The sequence below is a fragment of the Sarcophilus harrisii genome, chromosome 6 (genome assembly GCF_902635505.1).
Source record: "Sarcophilus harrisii chromosome 6, mSarHar1.11, whole genome shotgun sequence".
In the NCBI taxonomy this organism is placed as follows: Eukaryota; Metazoa; Chordata; class Mammalia; order Dasyuromorphia; family Dasyuridae; genus Sarcophilus; species Sarcophilus harrisii.
In genome coordinates this window covers 26,655,597-26,671,109 of record NC_045431.1, presented here as the reverse complement: position 1 = coordinate 26,671,109, position 15,513 = coordinate 26,655,597, and the positions used below count along the sequence as shown (strand labels likewise).

Here is a 15,513-nt window from a genome sequence, read left to right as displayed (position 1 = left end):
AATTTCTTCCTACTACAAAAATTTCTATTTTAAATGCCTACAATCCAACCTTAAATCCAACTAAAATGACTGCGATCCTAAATTTATATGCTCGTAACTATTTTAATACCATCAATTTTTTTTTAAAGCAATAGTCACATCACTACAATCTGCAACAAGACGCATGATAAAGAATACAATTACAGAATAAAACCAAATATTCATCAATAAACCTAACTATTCATCAATCCTAATAGACTTTTCTGGTGTTTATTAATTCATTTTATGTTAGAAATAATTTACTAGCTGTCTTCAGTAATGACTACAAATGGATAACATGTCATAAAGCCACTTTTTGTGGGAGAAAGCCTTTCAATAATGTAATCTTTAGAATGCTAAATTTCATTAGATTCAAATTTTCCTTTCAATTATGCAAAGTAAGACCATGTCACCCAAGTGCATTTAGATAATCAAGATATTTAAAACGTGTCAGTCTAGTAAATAGCTAAATAAGATCATACATGTACTAGTTAGTATAGTTTTGACTAGGTCGAATCCTTCTTTGATCCTACAAATGAGTCGATTTTGAAGACATTCTCATTTACTTGTGGGAACTAATAACTTTAATAAAATCAGAACACAGTAAGTTCATTATTATCTAATTGCTTATGGCATCTACAGGACAAAAGTACATAACACCCGAGGAACTATCTTTCAAAACAATAATACTTTTCTAATATATATAACCTTGCATGGGTGTTAAAAAGATCTCTTTTAAAGACCTCATCTAATACCTTATATAGTAGGGCAGAATCAGCCCTGGATCTTTAGAGTACAACTCAAACTCTCCAATCCCCAAACCAGAATTATGGTGAGCGCGACTAAAAATGGCAAAATTCATGACCAGATTAGTTTCTCTTGCAGAGGGATGGACCAAGGGTTCCCAATACACCCCATTGATATATTTTAACAAGATACAGATGCTATGGGGTCTATGATGACAGAGGAAATACCCCCCATGACAAAATAATACATTTCTGAAAAGCTGATGCTTGCATGTACGCCTGAGGATGTTACATGTCCCATGGCATTAAACCTCACATGATTATGAAGCAGGCTCTCTGTGTCTACTTAGGCTATTTTCTTTTTCTAATTTTCTGGAAGTTATCAAGGAATGCTGCTAAAATGTTGACACCATACAGATGATTATATATGAAAGTAGCTCAATACAGTGGCATTCTCTCTACAGCGGTACGCCTTGCTGAGTTCCAAATTCTCCCTGCCTTCCCCACTGCTAAGGCAGGCAGTGTGATACCCATTATACATGTGAAGTCATACAACACATTAGCTATATGGAAAAAGAAAGCAAGAAAAATTAAGAAAGTGAAAAAAGAAGCCATGCTTCAGTCTGCACTGCGAGGCCATCAGCTTCTCTCTGAAGGGGACAGCGTTTTTCACCATGATTTACTTCCAAAAGGAACCGAAGGCCAGCATCAGCTGCCCTCTTTGGCAGTGACCTCCCCTGCCCTGAGAAAACTTAGAAATTCAGCGCCTCTGTGAGTTTGAGCTGGAGATGGCTCCCAGCTGACACCATATACTCACATTTCCAATCACAGGGAAACTGAGGCTGGGGCTTCACTTGAACTCCAGAATCTTGATCTGCAGCAGACCGAGCTGATCAAGTCTCCCAATAGAGCCCACCAACAAAAAGCCCTTTTTATTTTGGGGGGCAGGTCAGGGACCTGGGCCAACCAGCAGCAGGTTCAGGCTACTGCCCCCATGGCTGCTACTCCCATGATGTGCCACCGTACACTGGAACCACCACCAGTGCTCCGGTTTCCAGCCTGAGCCAGATGGGAAGTCTGAGGCAGAAAGCGTGTTTTTCACTTGATTGCAGTCCTTGAACCAGCAGGCACACGTAGGTAAGTTTCAGCTCAATCCAAAGGAGGAGCTTTCTGATAGAGCTGCCCCAAAATGAGACGGGAGACTTGGCTGGGTAGGGAGCACCGTCCTGATGTTCAAACAGAGATTGCATGATCAGCTGTCAGGAATGGCAAGTTCCTTCCCAAGAAGTGACAGACAAAAGAATCTTCTACTGGAGGGGAAGGGAAGCAATTAGGGAAAAGGACACTGATATTAAAAAAAAAAAAAAAAAAACATGTCAATAAAACATTTTTTAAAAATTGCTACTGAGGGGTTGGGAGTCAGTCTCAAAGTTCAATTCCAAAAACAAATTTCTATAAATCTATGAAAAAGATTTAGCAATTGAAAAGCAGACTAATTGCCAAAAAAAAAAAAAAAAAAAAAAAAAAAAAAGCCCATTGCCAAGCCAACTAAGAAACAGTTTCTAAAAAATACGCACATTTTAAATGCAATTTTTTTTTTTCCTCCTCTTTTATTTCACAACATACAACACGGAGAAATCAGTGGCTTCTTTCCCGCAAAATGAGGAATTTTATAACCAGGAACATTCATGGAGCAAAGCTGATGAAAAAGATTACAAGAGTTCCAGCCTCAGCCAAGAATTATTGGGAATAGGTTCAAAACTTCTTTTCTGCCAAAAAAAAGACTGATAAGCTTCAAGAGGTATCTGAACTACTGCAGTTACTCAGTATGACAACTTTAACCCAATCTACACCATCAAGGGACTAGTGTATCACCTTCATGTGTGGATCCTTCTCACAAAAATGGCAGCCCTGATTTTAAAAAAAGAGAAATACTTCAATTTTGTCCTCAACTTACAGAAAGAAAAGGAAAATGATGAAAGAAGTGTCCATTTGTGCATTTTATACTTAGGCTGTACATATCTGTATGCGTATTTGTTGTCTCCCTCGTTAAAATGGAAGCCCCTTGTGAGCAGGGACCGTTTCACTCTCTGAATGTGTATCCCCAACACAGTGCACATTCATAATTTAGCCAACAGTTGTTCCATTTTAGAAATATTTTTCTAGGCATGAACCATATAAATAATAGTAGCAATAACAGCAGGAGTTGTAGCTGCAGCAGTAGTGGTGATGGTAGTAACAGGACAAGTACCAACAGTAGGCAGTGCCATTGCTGGGTTCTGTACCCCAAGCCAATCAAAGGAGGGAAAAGGCCCCACATGTGCAGAAATGTTTGGAGCAGCTTTTTGTGGTGTTGGAAATGAGTGGATGCCCATCCAACGGCTGGATATGTTGTGGTATATAAAGATAATGGAATATTATTGTTCTGTAAAAAATGACAAACAAGCTGATTATAGAAAGGCCTGGAAAGATTCACATGAACTGATGTACACACTGTGCGATGATCAACTATGAACTTCTTGGTTCTTCTCAATGGTTCTGTGATCCAAAGCAATCCCAAGAGACCTTGGACAGAAAAAACCATCTGCGTCCAGAAAAAGAACCAAGGAGACTGAATGTAAATCAACACATTATCATGTTGATTTTTTTTCTGGTTTTTTTTTTCCCCTCTTGTGGTTTTTCCTTTTTGTTCTGATTTTTCTCTCCCAATATGATTTATGAAGAAAAGTGTATTAAAAAGATTTAATACACATGTATAATGAGAAAAAAAAATAAAATCACAAGGACCCTGTCGGTAGATGCTACTATTACCCACACATTACAGAGAGGGAAACTAAGTAAAAGTGGGGTGCTATAGAGTCTGGGCACACAGCTGCCTGGCACTGTGCCCCCTCATTGCAGACGCCTGACAAAAGCTCACTCCCTTCCTTTCTCCAAGCATTTTACAGAGGTCTCCTTGCCTCCAAGTCGAGAGCTCTCACCCAAGAGGCTCCCGTACAGTCCCAGAGGAGTCAACAGTGAGACACGTTCAGTAGTTCACAGGATGACAAAAGCACCTTTTAATCCCCGGGGCACCATGTAGCACTAATACTGTTCTGCGTGTACAATACAAGCATTATTACTTTACATATGAGAAAAATTAAAATTCACAAAGGGTCCAAGCCAAGGACTTTTTAAATTTGAGTTTCTGTTGAATCCTGCTTTTTTCTTCCCACCACACTGCATCAAGCCTCCATGACGCACAAGAACATGTTACGTTGAACACTTTAACCCAGCCTAAAATGAAACAGTAGTGTAAAAAGAGACAAGAGAAGCAAGTGATCCTGTAAAACTGGATGCCAAAAGTAAATTTTACTGCTGATGGTAACAATTATTTTTTGTATTTGAGTATCTTCTTTTGGAAATGGATCAGAAGGATAAAAACCACTCAGCATCTAGGACACTGAATTTAACCATCCCAGAGGCAGAGCTCAGTGATAACAAATTTGTATTAAAAGTTTCTTCCTGGAAATTCCGTCCTTTTAAGGAAATAGCATCCCAACGGACTTAAAAATAGAGATTCTCTATTTTCTGTTTCTTGATGTTTCATGAGCCATTTTGGAAGACAAAGTGGGACGTCTGAAAATCTGGGCACAGTGAGCTCCACTTGACTGACAATCAGTTGTAGAATTAAAAGACAAATAAGCAGGACTTTGACAGCGGCTGGCCCCCAGACCCCCTGCTCCCAGGCCAGTCCAAACCTCAGCTGATGAGGAAGTTTTCAGCTCTCTGGGTCTCCAGAAGCGCAGCGATCAGCTGTGGGAAAATAAGCTCTATTGTAAGGTTCTCCAAACTACCCCTATAATGGAGAAAACACTGTGGGGAGAAAGTAAAAAAGATTCAAATCATACAATGTATTTTCATCCAATGACTGATTTCCTTTAGTTCCACCCCATGGAAGGAACTGCCACAATGAAATCATCTGGTTCATTCCCTACCCTCGGAATGGGCAACTTGAAAGCTATCCCACGACAAAAGGAATTCTTTCTTAGGCTGGAAGATTTCCAAAAGAGGAGATTCCACAACTTTTACTGGCAAACCCTCAGTTTCTGATTGCTGAGAAATGTTTCCTCAGAATCAGTGGCTTTCAGAGCTGGCAAAAATCTCAGAAGTCATCCTATTGGGGCTCAGCTCAGTGCCTGGCACACAGTAGGTGCTTAATAAAGGATTATCTATTAACTGACTAATGGGCTGAATCTGTCTTTGACAACTGCAAACATGGAGGCAGCCTGAGGCACATAATGAATTTCACGGACGTGTTCAGAGTTACATAGAGTCTTGAGGTCCAGGTCCCTGGGAGGGCTTCCTCTCTGTGGCACTCTTTAAATTTGACCTAAATCAGTAATAATCTTGGGGAAACAATTTTCTCTGACCCTCCTGAACCGAGTTAGGTTCAACTCAGGCAGGAAAGCATAGAACTGGCAAAAGAAGCCATCTCCATTTTTTGGGTGAATGGGACATGGTGGGGCACAGAGCCGTGGGCTGGCAGTCAATGCAGAAGGCCGCATTAGGGGTATGAATGACACCACAGATGGAGTCCTAGCCCCATCATCTTCTTGGGTTCAACTCCTGCCTCAGATATTTATTAGCTGGGTGACCCAGGGCAAGCCACGTGAAGCCATTTGTCTCAGTTTCCTCATCTGTACAACTGGAACTTCCCATAGTTATAAGTATCAAATAAAATAATCATTGTAAAGCACTGAAGAGCCCAATGCCCAGCCTTTAGTAAGAACTAAATGAATGTCCATTGCTATAATTATTAAACCCTTTAAAATAAAATAAGCCATAAAGAAGGACTTATTATTTTTTTTATTTGGGTATATAGCTATAAAGTGATGTCAAAACATATAGAGGAGAAAAAAGGTTATTGTAATTTTTTTTTTTAAAGAACAGACAAAAAAGAGACAGAGACAGAGATAAGCAGAAAAGCTTTGAAACACACAATTTATCACATTCTTTATGAATTTGCAAGCTTTTAACAAAAGATGCCTTTCAAGTTCAATATGTATGGAAATGTTCTTGCTTGCTGAGGACTGTCAAATTTAGGGTAACAAAAAATGAATTCAAATAAAAGAATTTAAGTAATGGTAAAAACTGCTTATCAATTCTTTTAAAAGGCAGAAATTAAAAATGGTAACATTTTAGTACAGTATTCTAGTGCAGATAAAGATCTATCCAAGAGCATAATCTAGCTATAAGAAATAATAAGTGAGATCTATTTCTCATCTCAAAAATTTTCCAATACCTGCTTCTATCCCTTTCCTATGTCTTTTTTCCCTTCTATTTCTCTGAAAAGTTAGTGTTTTCTAAAGAGATTGAAGCATAAATTAACCTAGATTTTACAGGATTTTCAAGAAGGGCTGAAAAATTAGGGGAATAGAATCAGCTGAGGAACCTGCACACAGTGAGAGCAACATTGTGGGATGATCCTCTGTTAGAGACTTAGCTTTTCAGCAACACAAGAGACCATTCCAAGGGACACGGGATGGAAAATGCTGCCCACGGAGAAAGAGCTATGGGATCTGAATGCAGATCAAAGCAACCTATTTTCACTTTTTTTTTTTTTCTTCAATTTTTTGGTTTTTTCTCTTTTGTTCTCTGATTTTTCTTTCACAATATGACTAAGGTGGAAATATGTTTAACATGATTACACTTGTATAACCGTATCAGATTGCTAATTGTCTTGGGGGAAGGGAGGGAAGGAAAAGAGGTTGAAAAATTGGAAACACAAAATCTTATTTAAAAAATGAACATTGAAAATTTTCTTTATAAGTATTTGGAAAAAAATAAAATACTGTTAAGCAAGGGAGGGGAAAAAAGAATGGCATCAGAAGTGTTAAAAATCCAAATCAGAATCAGGACCCAAAAAGAGGGCAGAGTTTTATTTATTTTTAAGCTACACTGAGGTAAAGAGCAGGCACCGAGTAGGAGCTGTATTATTCCTTGAAGAGGACGGATCGATGCTGGCCAACAATGGAGAAAAAGGCTAAGCTGCTCAATTCTTGTTTTATTTATCTGCTGAGGAAATCACCTTTAATTAAATCCTGGAAAGGGTAGAACAAAACAATTGACTGATGATAAGTTGAAATCCAAGATAAGTAAGGAAATGTGAAGAGACTGCTTTGGCTACCACTGATGAATTCTAGTCCCCAGGCTCCAAGTATGTTCCAGAACTCCTAAGAGCATGATCGACTCGACCCCTTATCGGTGGCCTCTGAAAATCTGTGGAAAATGAGACAGTCCGCAAAGGCCTGGATGATGGGAAACGGTGTGCTGCTCTCCACCACCAGGAAGAGGGGCTGTCTACACCCTAAATAAATCAGAGTGCTTCCTCATGAGATTCTGCTAGCAGGTGTTTTGAAAAGATGCATTAATATCCTTTTGACAATTCTCAATGTCGTTTTAGCAACAACGGAAAAGTTAATATATAGGATGAAACCCGACTGGGAAAGATTTCAAATCCCAAGCAGGAATTTCTACTGGGCGCTAGAATGTCAAAGCCGTGCTTTAATAAAGAATTCTCATGTGTGTAAGACAGAATGGAGAAGGAAGAAGATCAATTCGGAGGGCCCTGTCATAGTCCAGCTGAGGGATGAACTATGGGGAGGTACGAGTGGAGAGCAAAGGGTAGATATGCAAGGGTAGATATTGTTAAAGGAAGAATCAATAAGACCTTGCAATGGACTATATATGGCGATGCAGCAAAAGATGACGGGGGCTACAAATCTGGGTGGCTTTAAAGAAGGCAGGGAGCTTTTATCTTGAATTAATCAGGGGGGAAGGGAGAATGAGGCAACTTTTAACAATTAGCACAAAATATGCAACCAAATCAAGTCAGCCAGCATTTATAAAACTAAGTAAAGATAAAGCACAAACTCCCAACTGGGAACTGGCCTGTAAATGATCAAAATTAACTCTATGTTTGGACATTAATAAAATATCTCAATGTAAAATTGGATGGCCAGTTGAAGGAAATATACTACCACTTTCTTCCCTGTCCAGAAATCAACTACTGGAATAATAATGAGAGCCGACATTTATATAGGCCTGGCACTGGACTAAGTACTTTATATTTGTGATTTCACATGATCCTTAAGACAAATCCTTCAAGGAAGGCGCTATTATCCCCATTTTACAGATGGGGAAAAGGCGATAAATGGACATTAATAGTGGCATGCCCAGGGAGACGGGGTCAGGAATTGTTAGAGGTCATTTAAGGTCTGGGGGCGGTGCTTCCTCCACCCACTGCACCGGCTAGCTGCCTTCTTCACTGCCTGGATCAAACCAATTTCACACTGTACTCTATCTATGACCACATTCTCTTACTTATGTCTCAGGTGTTTGTTTGTTAAAAAAAAAAAAAAAAAGACAGCTATTTTATTTGTTTTTTGTGGCAAAAGGAAGTTAAGTGCTTTGCCCAGGGTCACACAGCCAGGAAGTGTTAAGTGTCTGAGGCCGGATATGAACTCAGGTCCTCCTGATTCCAGGTGCTCTATCCACTGCACCATCTGGCCGCCCCTTTTTCTTCTCAAGTGGTTTTCAATCTCAGCAACCGGCCGTTGGAGGAAAGTACAGTTTCCATCTGGGTCCTGGGCGAGGGCTCTCTTGCTGCTCTGGTATTCCAAGCACAGATGCAGGGTGTGAACAGAAGCCCACTGCAATCTTATCAATGGCTGAAATCGCTTTTTATAGTAGACAAGACAAATTCCTGAAATTCAGGAAGTGGATTCAACATAAAAACTAACCAAGTTAATCATTCTATGTCCAATTTAAGCCCAAACAACATTAAAAACGACCTAAGTTCACCCAAGAACAAAATAAATCGTTCTAAAACCATCAAGGAAGCTTACACACATTGCATGCCCGTCATTCAGTGTCTGCCTACGGGAGATTTCGACCAGCGGGATGGACAAAAGGCGTGTTTAGAGAGGCAAAGTAGTTTGTGGCAAAAGCAAAAACAAACCCACCAGCGGAAGAAATGAGGAAACCCGGCTTCAACTTCCAACACTAACGCCCAATTAGCTGGGTATACTAAGTCACTTAACCCACCAGCGTCCAAATAAAATGGAGGACAATCCCCACAAGATTGGGGATAAAGAATATTTTCTATAAACCTTAAATCAAAATATAAACATCGGTGAAGAGTAGATGGCCTCCGGGCTGCAAACCAGGCTGAGGGCACGGATGGCTAGCAGAGTGCATTTTATAAAACCGGTTTTGTCTACCTTGAGAAAGTCATCAGGCAGGCATAATAGTAAGTGACCTAGGCATCATGGTGATGCTTCCCAATCATAGACGGTTTCAGGATGGTTCATTCCGGGGGACCAAGGCCTGAAGAAGGCCTCGTTACTATAGTGTAAAAGGCAAGAAAGGATGGAAATAAAATTAGAATCCTATTTTTAGTATTCACATACAAGCAGGAAGACAAATGTCCACTGGTTAAGGACCAGTGACTCTTCCCTAGCATTACTCCTCTTAGAAACAAAGCTGTGCAAATTCACATTGCTAATATTTCAGAAAACTTCGTGTGTGTTATTTATCCATGGAATTGGGGTTCTTGTTTGTTGATTTCTTTAAATCAACAAATCTGCAGCTCCTTCTGAGAAATCACAAGTCAATGCGAACTTCCCTAAAGAAATCCAAGTTAACAGTATACTTACTGTTTAATGCGAGCTACATCGTCATTAACTTTTCTATTTGCATCCACATTATAAACACAACACAGGAGAAGTAGTATTCAGTGCCAAGTTTTCTGCTTTGTATTATCTTGCATCAATCTTCAAATGGAGTTTCTAAACAATTGCCAGCGAATTAAAGATGGGAACATCTTCACCAGAAATAAGGAAGTAACGAAAAGAGAAGCAAGTTTAGGGTGAAAACTGTTGAGTTCACTTTTGGACTTGAGTTTGAAATCTCTGCAGAATCTGGAGCCATCCAAGAGGTAGCGGAAGATGCTGCATTGGGGCCCAAAGAGACTGAGATAGGATACATGAATCTTGGGGTATCTCCGGAGAAAGGATATTTATGGAAGACTTCACCAAGTCAAAGAGTGGCAGAAAACCAAGCGCTTGGGCAGGACCCAAACTTCAGGGGCAGGAAGAAGAGAGAAAAAGACAGGAGTGCAAGAGGGTCACAAAAGCCAAAAGGAGGTGGGAGCAACAAGATGGCGGAGATGGGTCACCGGGGCCTACTGCTGCAAAAAAGAAAGCCTGAAAAGTGATTTTGGCCATGCATTTTTTTTAAATTCTAAACTCAAAATACTTCTACCATCCTCTTTCCAACTTTTATTTACAAAAGCTTACATCATAACTCCTAATCACTCACTCATCTCAAACCTTAGACACCTAAAACCTATCATCTTTCCCAAAATCCTTCCTTCCCTCTCCTCAACTGCCAAGTACTGCCACATTCTGGGTCCCCCAGCCTCCCAATTGCCCATCATCATCCTCTCCTCCTCCATGGTACTCACCCCATAGGCCCCACCCATCCCCAAGCTCATCACCCCCATTTTCAGCATGTCCCTCAAATGCTCACCCACATAACTGCAGCCTTGGGCAGGTCCACCAGGACCATGGAAATGGCCTCAACTCGGCCTCCAAGCCTCTGCACGCCCCAGGCCCTGCCCCATCATGTCCAGAAACTCAGCCCCTTGCAGGCCCTTGGTCACACCACGTCCAGCATCACGCCACTGCCCTCCCCTTTACAACGTCTCACCCCTGCACTCAATCCCAGCAATACTGACTTTAAATGGAGCAGACCCTCCCTAAGTGGAATGCTCACCCCTACCTCAGTTTCCCTAATTTCAGGAAAGCTCCAATTACTCCTACTCCACGAGGTCTCTTGGACTCCTCTGGGGGGTGGGGGGGTGCATACATAGGTAAGTGTATAAAAGCACATTCATATCCATAATTCTATTCATATGAACAGCGACCAGGCAACTTAAAATGTTTCAATATTCCTCCTCTTTTTTCTTTCCTTTGGGGAAATGGGCACCCCCCACTCTGAATTTTACCATTCCTTGGTGATCCCACATTGGGCTCTTTATTTGAACGGAGTGTTTAAGAAGGAGTCCACAGGGAGAACTGAAAACTAAAGGGGGAGCAAAGAAGAGCAGGAAAACTTGCCCAGACTGTTTATCAAAAGAGGGAAGGTACGATAAGGAGAGGGGTAAAGAGAAGGCTTGTTTAGATAAGGGGAGGTCTGAGCAGGCAAAGGGGAAGTAAGTGGCAGAGAGGAAAAGATTGGAGATGAGAAAGACAGCTAAGAGGAAATGTGGAATCAGGAGGGCTGAGTCTGAGGCTAGGCCAGACCCAAGAGTGAGTGCCTTTGTCCAAAAGAACTTAGCAGACTGCATTTCAAAATCAAATCAAGATTACTGGGGGGTGATCTACTTTATGGGTGTCAACTGCCTAATTTATCCCTATCACTGTATTACATACTACTTCATGATGAAAAGCGATAGTGTAAAGTTTGTCAATAACTAGAAAAAAATCGGTGGCCCACCAGAGATGTAGGATTCCCTAATTCAGAAAGTTTTCTTACAAGTAATATTTATATAAAACACTCAGAAGTCTCACCAAGTAATTTAGTAAAGATATGATTCCCTAACAATGAAGCATATTAAATTGTTGGCTGACCTCCTCTGCCCATGAGGGAAAAATATGTACAGAAGTGAGGAACTAAAAGTTCTTCAGTTTCAGTGGTCTCAGGACACACAGTTTTGAACTGAGTTTTTTCCAGGTTCTTACTGAACAACTTGATTATAACAGAATAGGGGTCCACCTTGAAAAAGCAAACTGCCATCTAGTTTACCAAAAGATGATATCATTTGCGTATTTTCTTCCTTTCGACCAAAAATATGGTTCCCTGTGGAAAACATGAAAATTACGTTTTTGAAAAGGACATGAACATATATAAATGTGGGACTATATCTCTCTATGTGATTTCTGGCTGGAGTTCTTGGCAATATCCCCTTGTACAAGGAGAAAACTGAAAACTTAGCTTGACATCCCTATATCTTATTAAATTTGGAAAATAAAATGGAAATCATAAATAATTCTAGCAATAAATTGTTCCCTGTCAAATTTTTTAAACTGCATCGGTGACAGAAAAGGATAACCTGAATTACAAGGTGTAGGGAAAGGGAGAAAAGGTTCATGTGATTTTTTAGTATCCCCTATTCCTTTTCTGCTACTTTAACAAAATATAATATTAAAATGAGAGTTCTCAACTTCTTCAATACCTCAGAAAGACTGACGATCTCCTTTGCTTATTCCCTCTATTGATTCAGATGACCTAACCTTTCACTACCTGATAGCTAACCTGTCTGATCCATAGCTTGAACTTTAGGTCCTGAGTTGATAACCGCACTACCAGGCCTATATGCAAGATGGGCAGCAAAATAATCAGAAATATCCCCTCTATTTAAAATCTCATGATATCTGAGATCTCGAGCCAGTTACTTACTCTCTCCCTAACATGAAAAAGTTACTCTAAGATCCTAATTCAAAAACTGAAAAATAAAAATAAAGATTCTATCCAGCTCAACAACAAAACCACAAGCTCAAACATAGGCTTCTATCATTTTTCTTAGCATTAGCATTTTCAGGTAGCTTTTTATTAAGACCAGAATTTTTTTCCCTACATTCTCAATCTCCGCTTGGTAGGACCCCGCTCCCCTCCGCTTCCCATTTGCTCAGGAGTCAGATTTAGGGTGGGGGTCACTCTGGCAATAATCTAAAGACAACACAAACTCTTTACTTTTCCTATTTACTGATAAACAAGGCGCAGAATTAGCAAACCCTCGGAGAACCAGCATTCCAGAAACGCTGTATCACCACGTTACAGAGAAGTTAACCCATTAACCTTCCCACTTCCTCCGGGTCTCGGGTTTGGCTAATGGCTATCTGGAGAGGTTTGTGTACAGTGTCTGCCCGAGCCAAGAAGGATCTGGGCCGGGGCCAGCCGGAAAGGGATTTTTTTAGGAGAGTCTGCGTAGAGCACTGGTATGTGGGTGAAAGACGGAGCCCCAGAGAGCAGGCGTGCGGGGTACAGGCTTGTAAATGTTTCCAGAAAGGCACCCGTCAGGATGGAAGTTGTTAAAAGGCCAGGGACCGGGAGATGTGCTACGTGTTTTTCGTTATTCCATACTCTGTTACTGAGTTTTAGCGATGGAACCTCACAGGGGAACCCCAAAGGGGGCTGTCCTTCTGAGGAAAGGGGGTTCGCAAGGAGATCCGAGGAGGATAGTGTCCCTGGTGAGAAAATTCGGGCTTACAAGAAGAGCTAAGGATGGGTTTGTCCTTTCTGTGCCTAGGAGAAGAAAAGCAGGGTTCACAAGGGCAGGAAGGGAGGGAGCGGTGGAGGGTTTGTCCCCTCCCAGGAAAGCCCACTGCTTTGGGGCGCCCGCAGCACCGCTGGCCCGACAGGGGCTGCACAAGGGGCCCCCGAAAATGCTGGCATCTCTACGGAAGGGGAAACTGAGGCCCGGAGTCTGCAGCGCGCTCGGGCCCCACCCCGTGTAGGGGGGACTCCAGGTGTGGGCCCCCCCCCCCCGCAGGAGCCCGCCCCGCCCGCGGCCGGGGGCTCCGGGAGCGCACCCAAGTTCGGCGCTTTGGGCTGAGTCCGGACGCTAGGGCCCCCCCCCTCCCCGAGTCCCCGCTTCCCAGGCAGCTGCACCGGGCGCCCCCAAGAGCGGGGCCCGCGTCGGGAGAGCGGCCCCGGGCGGGGAGCGAGCAGGCCCGCTTTCAGCCCCTCCCGAAGGCCCCGCCCCCGCCGGCTCCCGCCCGAGCTCCCCAAGTTCAAGGACCACGCCCGCCCGGCCGCGAGCGCCCGCCCGCCGGCCCCTCTCCGAGGGCCCCCTCTCCGGGACCCCCGCGGGGCGCCCCCCCCGCCGTACCTTGGCTACCCAGCTGAACAATGGGGACATGGTCCGGGCGGGCTCCCGGCCGGCGGGCGGCTCAGCGGGCGGCGGGCGGGCGGCGGCGGGGCTGCTCCGGGCCGGCGGGCGCTCGCATCTCGGCCCGGCGCCCGCGGAGGGGAGCCAGAGTGGGAGCCGGAGAGGGGGCGGGGGCGGGCGCGGGAGCGGCGGCGGCGCGGGCGCGTGTTCGCTTCGCACGCTCCGCGGCGAGTCTATGAGGTCACCGCCCCCCCCCCCCGCCCCGCGCGCCAGCCGGAGGAGCGCCCCCCCCCAGCGGGGAGGAGGAGGGGGAGGGGGAGGGGCTGGGGGCGGGAGGGAGCGCGAGCCCGCCCGGGGCATGGCGGGGGGCGCCGAGTGTGTGTGCTGGGGGGCGGGGCGGGGAGGGCCCTGCATTTGCAGGAAAGCTACCTGGTGCGGGCGGTTAGAAGGCGCGCTACTCCTCAGTGCAGGAAACTTTTTAAAGCCCCTACTGTGTGCGGGACCCGGAGGGCAGAAAAGAGGCCAAAGTGCGCCCCCCCCGCCCCCCCCCCCGGGAGCTGACAGAGCCAGCTCCGGGCGGGGCAAACCTTACCCGGGGAGGGGCAAGGGCGGGGGGGGGAGGGGCAAGGGACGGGGGTAATCCGAGCCTAGGCCGGCCCCGGAGGGGGAGAGTAAGGCAGGCAGGGCTTTGAATGCCGAGCCTCGGGCAGACGTTGGGGAGCCCCGGGTGGCCCGGAGAAGGAGCGCCCCGGCTCTCCCGGCCTTCCTCAGGCACGTCCCAGACGCCCCAAGGAAATCCGATTATTCGCCAAGGAAAAGGAACATTCCCTTCTGGCCCGGACGTGCTCGGGGAGGGGGGAGGGTCCGGCCCTGGAGATAAGGCTGCCTTCAGTAACCGCCCCCCCCCCCCCCCCCCGCGCCCGGGAGCCCGGCCGCTTCCTCCAGCCCGGGCGGCAAAGGTGAAGCCAGGCTGAAGGCAGAGACCGTCCCGGGGGTCGGCGGCGGCGGCGGCACCGAGCCCGAGACAGCGTGCTGGCGGCGCGGTTACTCACGGGCGACCTTGTCACGCGGACAAGCGCAGGCCTCGGTTTCCCGATCTGTAAACCCAAACCACCTGGGACTGAGGCTCCCCCGGGAGCGCCGCCTCCCGCCCTCCCTTCCTCCCTTCCTCGGCGGCCCTGCTCGCGCCTCCCGGCGTCACGTTCCGTACAAGCTTCGCGTTCTGCTCCCCGATGTCCGGCTGCGGCTCCGAGGGGGCGGGGGCGGGGGGCAGCTAATGAGCTCAAACCCCAGGGTCACCCGCCCCTGGAAAGTAAAATCGCTTTGTGGGAATGGGGAAGCATCTCGTGAACATCTCGGGCCGGGCTCCAGGAAACACGCGCGCGGACCCTTTTCCCAGCAGCCGCAAGAAAGAAACAAGCACCTTGTGGTTGCTAAACCAAACCTTTCCCTATCGCTCGTCTCTTCCCAAATACCCATCAACATGAAAGGCTTTTGAATGCAGAAAACTCTACTGATGCTGAGCCTTTTCTCTCCCACTCTATATTAAATTCGGGTGCTCGTAGATTATTTTCCCAAAGGCACTTCTCTACAGTAATAGCACACTCGGATGTCAACCGCAAGTTCTAGTAAGTTTCAAAAGTTGCATTTGAAATCCACAAAGTCCAAATGAGCAGGCTCTGCCTTTCAGACTCGTACCTTTGCGGGCAAAATGGGGCACGGAGAGGCAGGCCTGAAAGAGCTAGACAGGCCTGGGAGGGAAGGCTTCTCACCTCACAGATCTCGGTCGGAGCGCATCAGCTACCCTGTCCC

At 45.2% G+C, this 15,513-nt stretch overlaps 1 protein-coding gene across 8 annotated transcripts in view; it reads right to left on the bottom strand.

Moving 5' to 3' along the window:
• TBC1D1 (TBC1 domain family member 1) overlaps positions 1-15,513 on the bottom strand; it is a 224,040-nt gene that overhangs the window by 135,309 nt on the left and 73,218 nt on the right. The window contains exon 1 of one of the 8 annotated variants that reach the window (XM_031941270.1): positions 13,702-13,948. The exons of the other annotated variants lie outside the window; for them this stretch is intronic. Coding sequence (XP_031797130.1) covers positions 13,702-13,731 — 30 coding nt within the window. The 5' untranslated portion in view covers positions 13,732-13,948. Of the gene's footprint in view, positions 1-13,701; positions 13,949-15,513 lie in introns of those variants that run through there. 8 annotated transcript variants of the gene reach the window in all.